This window comes from Sciurus vulgaris, assembly GCF_902686455.1.
Source record: "Sciurus vulgaris genome assembly, chromosome: 12".
Lineage (NCBI taxonomy): Eukaryota > Metazoa > Chordata > Mammalia > Rodentia > Sciuridae > Sciurus > Sciurus vulgaris.
Window position 1 is genome coordinate 253,076 of NC_136473.1, and position 8,462 is coordinate 261,537.

Consider the following 8,462-nt stretch of genomic DNA (forward strand, 5'->3'; position numbering starts at 1 on the left):
ACTCTAATACTGTGACTCTCTTCTTATTTTTTTTAACGCTAGCTGTGAAGCACTAAACTGATTTCAGGAACAAGCCGCAATATGAAAAACACTTTCAGAAAAGCCAGAGGAGCACGTTAAATGCTCCATACACAACTTAAGGGGGCATGGAGGCAGTCTGAACTCTGTGCATCCCGCCCTGTGAGAGGCTGGACCCAGGAACACTCAACCACTGAGCTACATCCCCAGCCCTATTTTCACCTCAAGACAGGGTTCCACTAAGGCACCAGGCTGGCCTCGACTTAGGCGTCTTCTTGCCTTGGTCTACCCATCTGCCAGGTTAATAGGCGTGCACCACCATGCCCAGCCCAACGCTTCACTCTGTAATGTTGTTCTTCCAAATCTGTGCAGACTCTACCCTCGGAACTTCTACACTGAACCTCTGACGTCGCTCTACAAGGGTAACACCACACCACTGTTTGCTCAGCCTCTGGGACATCAAAGGACCCAGGAAGGGAGCATGAGCTAAACTTACTGCACTATTAAACCCAATAACATCAGGGGCCAGTCCTGGAAGTTGTTTTTAAAGCTTAATTCCATATACCTGACAGTTTATGAAATGGGACTGAATTCTGCACAGACCTGAAACTACCAGACTTAACACAACAGTGTCAGGACGACTGCCAGGCTTCTCCAATGCTTCATGCGTCTTGACTGCAGCAAAGAACCAGTCAGACGCTCTGTCCTGCAGGTGAAGGCAAGCAGGTCCATCTCCACGCCAGGCTGCTTTGCTCCCACCTGTTGACAGGGTGAGTGGGGGGTGTCACCTACCCTCTGCCAGGGTCAGGGCCTCCATCACCTTAATAGGGAGTGACGATCCAAATGTCTTCACGTCGTAGTTCACAGACTCAGTTATGGAGTGATGCGGGAATACACGTGTAGGTGTTCCTCTGAAGAAAAGGGACTGCGTTACTTCCCTTATCACTCACGACTGTCCACTCCTCTACTTTTTATGCATGTGATAAAAGGATCTGAATAAGGAGGTGAGTTAACAGTGAAACACTGGCCTCTGCGTGCTGTGTAAGTAAATGTACTTTTCATCCAAAAAAAAGGCTGACAGGATTTAGGGAACCTTGGCTCAACCAGTAATGCTCAGTAATTATTGTGAGAGCCACATGCCCCCAACGAGGGTCCATGAGGAGGTCACCATAAGAGCAACACACCCCATCCCTGTGACATTCCCTCTTGGCTTCTATTCACTCAATACCTAGAACTTTTCAAATAAGATGGAATACTGAAACATTAATTGCCCAACATCTATGTTTACTACCTTAGGCTTCTTATCACAAGAAATTAAAAATTGAGTCTGTTAGTAATGGTCCTATCACAATGAAAGAACTGTCCTGTAAGCATGTATTTCCAGAAACCATGAAATGTACATTCATAAAATGTTGGTGTACAATGAACTTACCCCTGGGCTCTCACTAGCAATCAAAAAGTTATTAAGCACTAAAAATTCTACTTTCTATAAAATACTTGAAATAATAAAGGGAACAACTCTACATGCAAAGGACATATGAGCCTGTAAGCTGAGTGAAGGTGAGGTATGACCTGAGGTGTCCTTGCTAAGGGAGAGTGACCTGTTCTAACAGGGAGTGGCAGCTTGTGGAAGGAGAGAAGGGACAGGCAGGACAGAAACGGGTGGGTGGGAAGAGCCCGGGACACCTGCGGGCCTCCTCTCTGGCGTGCTCACTGCTGGCTAAAATGAGACATCCGTCTGTCAGGTGTGTGAATATTAGCACTAGCACTAGCCCAGGGGCAAAGGTAGAATTTGGTCTTCTCTATTAAACCAATGAAATTTTCTTAGTGCTGATCTGAGAATGGAAAGGGTTTTTCCTTTTAAGTAAAAGGTCTAGGAAGCAGACTTTGTTTCATCAAGATAATTTGTATTTCGTGTTGTCTTCTACTGGGTCTTTGCTTATTAACAAAGGGAGCCTTCTTAGTATTTTAAATGAGCTAAGTTTTTGCTCACAATTATGTGAACTTCTGTACTTACCTTTAAAATCATTTATTGTAAAAAAAATGATGAAATAAATAAAAGTAAAAAATAAAAATTATTTATTATTTATTGTCACTGACTAAACAGATGACTAAGATATTTGTTTTAAGCCTTTTGACTTTTTTGATAAACTTCCCAAAATCAAACTCTAAGTTAGATCTTTTTCACCTTGAATTAATTTTGAGATTTTCCAGCAGGACCTCAAGAAAGCCATAAAAGGTATCTTTCTAATCCTCTAAGAGAGAAATGGTACTGGCATGATGGCTTTCCTCTCCAATTCCAGCAACTTAGGAGGCTGAGGCAGCAGGATCACAAATTTGAGGTCAGCCTGTACAACTTAGCGAGCCCCTGTCTAAAAAAAAAAAAAATTTTTTTAAAGGCTTGGAGATGTAGCCTAATGGCAGAGCACCCAAGGGTTTTATCCCAAATACTTCAAAGAAAAAGAAATATTAGGCTGGGGGGACTGGGGATTGAACCCTGGGGCGCTTAACCACGGAGCCATCTCCCCAGCACCCCCCTTCTAAAAATATTTTATTTAGAGTTGCTTAGGGCCTCGCTAAGTTGCTGAGGCTGGCTTTGAACTTGTGATCCTTCTGCCACAGTCTCCAGAGCTGCTGGGATTATAGGTGTGCGCCACTGCACCCAGCTAATTACGCTTATTTGATGTTAAGTTATATGTTAAGCACTGTCAAACAATTAGAGAAGCTCACCCTTCAAGATATCTTAAGGGATATCAGATGCTGACTCATGATGGCAGGGGAGGGAATTCACTGTATTGGACAGAGTGGAGTGGGAGGAAGGAAGGGATGGATTGGAAAAGAGTAGAATGAACGGGACATCACTGTCCTGTGTTCACATATGAATACACAACCAGTGTAACTCCACATCATGCACAACCACAAGAATGGGAAGTTATACTCCATGTATGTATGTCAAAATACACTCTTCTGTCATTCGTGCATAACTAAAAAGAATAAAAATAAAAAATATATACTTATGTGCTCGCTTCGGCAGCACATATACTAAAAAATATATACTTAAGGATAATTGCTGATACTGACGTGTTTCAAAAATTGTATGAGACCTCAAAATCCAGCATGTTACCAGTCACAACTGTGGTCATGTTAAAGAGTCTCGGGCCATGGAAGGACATTTCCTGGCTGGCTGCTGGCTCTGTGATTCTCACCAGATTCTAACCATGTCCATTCTAAGTCTCTCTTACCCACAGGCAGAGGTACTGATTCTTCTGTAAAGCACGAGGCATCAGCCACAGTCCAAAACTACTTTTTCTTCAAGCAGAGTCATAAAAAGGACTCTGATAACATTCAGTTCATATCACTGAACTGGGTAAAAATTTCCAGAGTCCTAGTGAAGAGAGAGATGATCCCAAGGTCACGAAGAACAAGAATCACTTTTTCTGCCTACTTTCTTTCTATTTCTGCCAACTTGATCCCTTCGAAATTTGGAAACTATTCAAGAGTTTTCTTATTTTTATGGCCATAATAAGTTCAGTAAAAGTCTGCTATCTTTATGGTACAATACACTGGAAATATTGGCTCTATCACTAAGACCTTGGGATGTCCCATTTGAGGGTGTACATAGAAGTGCACCTTGGTTTGGCTTCCTAACCCTGATGTTTGCCAAATCCAATCAGAGACTCCTCACCAAAAGTTCCAGCAGAGCAAACCTAAAGAGTGCCTATGTGGTCAATCACAAAAATCCTTACATAAACAATCTGATTAAGTCTGATGAGACTTAAACTGACTGCTCTAATATCTTCAGTGGGAATGTGGGTAACTGTAGAAAGAAAAATCACATATTTGGAGAAAAACTCCAGTACACTTGTTATCAGATCAGTCCTGCTCACTGTTTTCAAGTTTTTATTATCTATCTGTAGACTGAACTGGATCCTGAATTTTCTAGATTCCTCCAATCCAATATTCTTTCATGGAATCACTAAGAACAAAATTCCTCTGTTCTTGAAGCTCTGTAAACTAAAGATGGAAAACTTCAAGGGACAAGTCTCATGTCTGACATGAGTTCACCAAGCCACAAAACCATAACCAGGGACATTCAAATGAAACCAGATAAGAAGTTGATGATTTCATGCTGTGGACAATTTTTCCTAAGGAACAGGAACAAGACTCCCCACCATAATGAGGTGTTGATCTCTTCTGACTTTTCCTTGCCCATGCCTACCTCTTTAACTTGGCAGGATAATCCTGTAACTAGAATTTCATTCAGTGGCTTCTGTGGTACGGTTATCAAGTTCATCTCAAATATTCACATGCCTTATGAAATGTTAGTTCAACTAGTGGGTAACTTTAACAGCACCTCTAAGTATCTGTGCAAATTGTACAAGTAGTCCCTTTATAGTTAGACTTCTAGATCTACTTGTTCCCATTCTGTTTTAATTTAAGCCAATCATGGAATGCTAGATAAAAGAATTTTTGTTACCTACTTGCTAAACAAGGAGGAATCTGTGTAGTCACTAACACTTGTTGCACACGGATAAATATATCTGCTACAGCAGAGATTCAGTTACAAAAAAAGAAGAAAAGAAAAAAGAAATTGAACAGGCTACTTAGTTAAAATAGACTCTTCTGGCTCATTCTTTGATGTATTTGATTTTAGTCGGTTTGGTTCATGGGAACCCGAGTAAAAAGCATATTCCACATTTTTGGTATTATCTTCCAGTCCTAACAGCAGCCTTCCTAGTACACTGCATTCCCTCCGTTTGCATGCAGCCATCCATCAAATGTCAAATGATCTTTCTTTAGACAGAATGACAAAAAAAAAAAAAAAACAAAAAAAAACAAAAAAAAAACCTGAAGGAACTGGTAATCACAGGGGCATGGTAACCTATGAAGGATGTGTCAAAAGCTGGGACACCAGAGTAACATAACAAAGTAGCACCACGCCCTTAGTGTTGGTCCCATTCTCATCTAAGTGAGACCCTGACCAAAAGGTCGGAACTGTTAAATAAAAATGATGGAAACCACCGTTTTGTACTGAGCTCCTGCACCAGGCCCCAAAGACCAGACGAAACCGAAATGGAGTCACTCCAGCCATATGCCGCATCATCAAGTTGAATCTGAGGGTGGGCAGATCCCCAAACAAACGGGTTTTCCTGAGAACAAAGGTCGAGTCTGAGTATTATAAATAAGTCCCCTTTGCTTTAACGCTCAAAAGGGTAACCTGATGTTAACCCGTCAACATTCTCTCCCGTGCCGCTTCCTTCTTTCCACCCCAGGAGACTCACTGCTGTGGCTCTTTTTCTACGTTGCAGACGGAGGCTGTGCGGACTCACGAATCGCAATTAAACGTCAGTCGGATCTGCAACTACACTTGCTGCACTTTCGTCTTCTGACCCACGAAAAGTGCAAACTGCGGACCAGAGCGACAAAACGGAGCTGAAACACGGCAAGAGCGAGGCGGGCCCACGGCCACACTCCTACTGCACGCCCGGCGCCTGCCGGCAGCCGCCCCCTCCCAGGCGCCGCCACTCACCGCGAGCTCAGCGAGCTCCGCCGGCCTGCCGGCGAGAAGAGCCCCGGGGAGCCGACCGCGGAGCCCAGGGACAGGCCCCTTCTGCTGGTCGCACGGGGCGTGGACCCCGGCCCGACCCCGGCCAGCGGGCCCCTTCGGGACCCAGGACCCGGGGTCCTCGGAGAAGGGACGGCCGGAAACATGACGGCAGGGCGCAGCGGCACGCAGGACACTACAGAAGACAAGCGCGGCTCTCCCGCGTCCGGAGCTTGAATGCCCGGGGTGGGGCGGGAAGTCACGCGGTGATGAAGTCAAAGCGCCGCGCCGCGCCGCGTTCGTGGTCGGAGGGGACCTGAGGGCGCGTAGTAATTACGTCAAGCGCAGTGCGCAACCGCGGGGTATGATCGGAGCGGGGCCAGAAGGCGCGCAGAAAATTACGTAAATCACTGCGCTGCGGTGCGGGACCGGAAGGCTTGTAGAAATTACGTCAAACGTAGCGCCGAGTCGCAGGGCGTGGTTCGAAGCGGGGCCGGCGCGTGGTAATGACCCGGAGAGCGCCTGCTGCCGCAGGACGAATGGTAGGCAGCGGCCCTGGCCTGTTGCACTGAGTCCCGCGCGCCGCAGGCCGGCAGGTGCAGAAGGGCAGGCCTGCGCTACTCTTGGGCGGGCTCTGGCTGACCACCGCCCGCAGGTTATTCGTTGAGCTCCTCTGATCTAATTGACCGGCTTTGCTACTCGCTTGGACCCCACATTCCGATAACTTACAAAACCGGGTCCCCCATGTTTCTTTCCCGGGGCTTCCTGCCCTCCTGCCGTGGCCCAGCATCCTCTTCCTCCGGTGCCGCTTCCCAGGGAAACCTTGCCCGTGACCGGATGTCCCTTTATCCGTTGCCCTCTCTGCTCCTGTACACAGACTGTGATGCTTTGTTCTGCACAATACTTTGGTGTTCATAGTTGCCTCTCGAGTAGCTGCTTTCAGGTGCGTTGACAGGAGAGTTGACTGCTACCTTCGTGCACACCCTCATAAATATTTAGTAGACTTTTATCATATCTTTTGGAATAAGGGAATGGGTTAACTGGTACTTGGGAGACAAGAGCGTCCCCGTTGTTAACGTTACCCCAAAACCATCTGCGCACGTGTGGCACCTGGCCTCACCTTGCTCTACTTTCTTCCGCCTGAGTTTTTCCCGTGACGTTGTGGCTTACTTTCCAAGTCTTAAAGCACTTCCTCCTCCTCTCGGTCTTACTAGGAAAGATTGAAAATGTGTTAAAAGGTTTTAGGTACTCTTACACCATAACTATGGAAGGTGACAGGGTGATTTGCTTGACCCTATTTCACCCATAATTTCACCACAGGTATGTATGTCAAAACGTGTGAGTACCATAAATATACACAATTAGTACGTGGGCTGGGGTTGTGGCTCAGTGGTAGAGTGCTTGCCTGGTATGCATGAGGTACTGGGTTCCATCCTCAGCACCACATAAAAATGAATAAATGAGCCAGGCCCCATAGGACCCCTGGCCTGACTGACTGAGCCCGGTCTCCAGGATCCCTCAGCCCAACCAATCACTCCCTGCCTCTGGGACCCCCACATCGACTAACTACTCCCTGCTGCCAGGACCCCCAGACCAACTGACTGTGCCCTATCACCGGGAACCCAGACCGACTGCACCCGGCCTCCAGGATCCCGCAACCACACCAAACACACCTGAACTCCAGGGTCCCTGCCTGACCAACCACACCCTGCCTCCAGGACCTCCAGCTGACCACATCCACACCCTGAGCTGCAGCTCCCCATTTGCCAACACATTTTGAAGCCAGAGCAGCCATCTTGGATAACCCTGGAAGCCATAGCTCCGATCTTTAGGTGGGGCAAATCCCATCCTGAGATGCCTGCTGGAGACTTGAAGCTCAATGTCAGGTACCTCTCATGAATCAGGCTACTGAACACTGGGAGGTTTCATTACTATATGACTGTTATACCGTAGATTTTCTTTTTTCTCCTTATTGAAAAATTTTAAGTTTTTATTTCTTTACTTTTCTTGCTCTCATTTTTTTTTTTTTTTTTTTTTGTTTACCTGTTCCCTCAGGGTCTCTTTCTCCCTTTTTTACATGCTAACATCCAATTTCTTTTGATTACACTCTCACCCTTTCTGTTATCTAGAACTTCTGTATAGTCTTTTCTTATCCCATTAACAGCCACATTCTGCATCCCTCTGCATCTTCTTTGTCCTCCACTAGAAACTGCAGACCTTATTGCAAATCTGTTTGTTTTACTGAAGATAATATTTGAACTCATTATTATGACAATATTGTTAATGTCCTCATAGGGGGTATTTGGTCTAGGATTGCATAGTGTCTGAATTGGGCACTGCTAATATTGATCTCCCCTTAACGAAAGGGTTTTGGAAACTTATAGGGCCACTATAAGCCTATAGGGGGAAACTGCAGTACCCCAGATCTAGAGGGGAAGATACATGAACAACATGAAAAAACAAGGGAAGAAAATGATCCAAACAAATCTAGATTCTATATTAATAGAATCCAATGACAGTATGGTAGAAGAAATGTCAGAAAAGGACTTCAGATCATACATGATTAAGATGATTTGTGAAACAAAGGATCAGATAAGAGAACAAATACAGGCAATGAATGATAATACCAATAAGTTGAAAGAGCAACTGCAGGAAGCAAAAGATCATTTCAACAAAGAGACAGAGATTCTAAAAAAAAAACAAAAACAAAAAAAAACACAAAACGGAAATCCTTGAAATGAAAGAAACAATAAACCAAATAAAAAACTCAATGGAAAGCATCAGCAAAAGACTAGACCACTTGGAAGACAGAACCTCAGACAATGAAGACAAAATATTTAATCTTGAAAATAAAGTTGCCCAAACAGAGAAGATGGTAAGAAATCATGAACAGAATCTA

General features: G+C 45.0%; 1 protein-coding gene across 1 annotated transcript in view; it reads right to left on the reverse strand.

Annotated features, from left to right (window-relative positions):
- The window catches only part of NUP133 (nucleoporin 133), a 45,483-nt gene extending 39,633 nt beyond the window's left edge, over nt 1–5,850 (reverse strand). The window contains 2 exon segments of the mRNA XM_079107312.1: nt 811–929; nt 5,549–5,850. Coding sequence (XP_078963438.1) covers nt 811–929; nt 5,549–5,730 — 301 coding nt within the window. The 5' untranslated portion in view covers nt 5,731–5,850.
- Nucleotides 5,851–8,462: the final 2,612 nt, after the last annotated feature.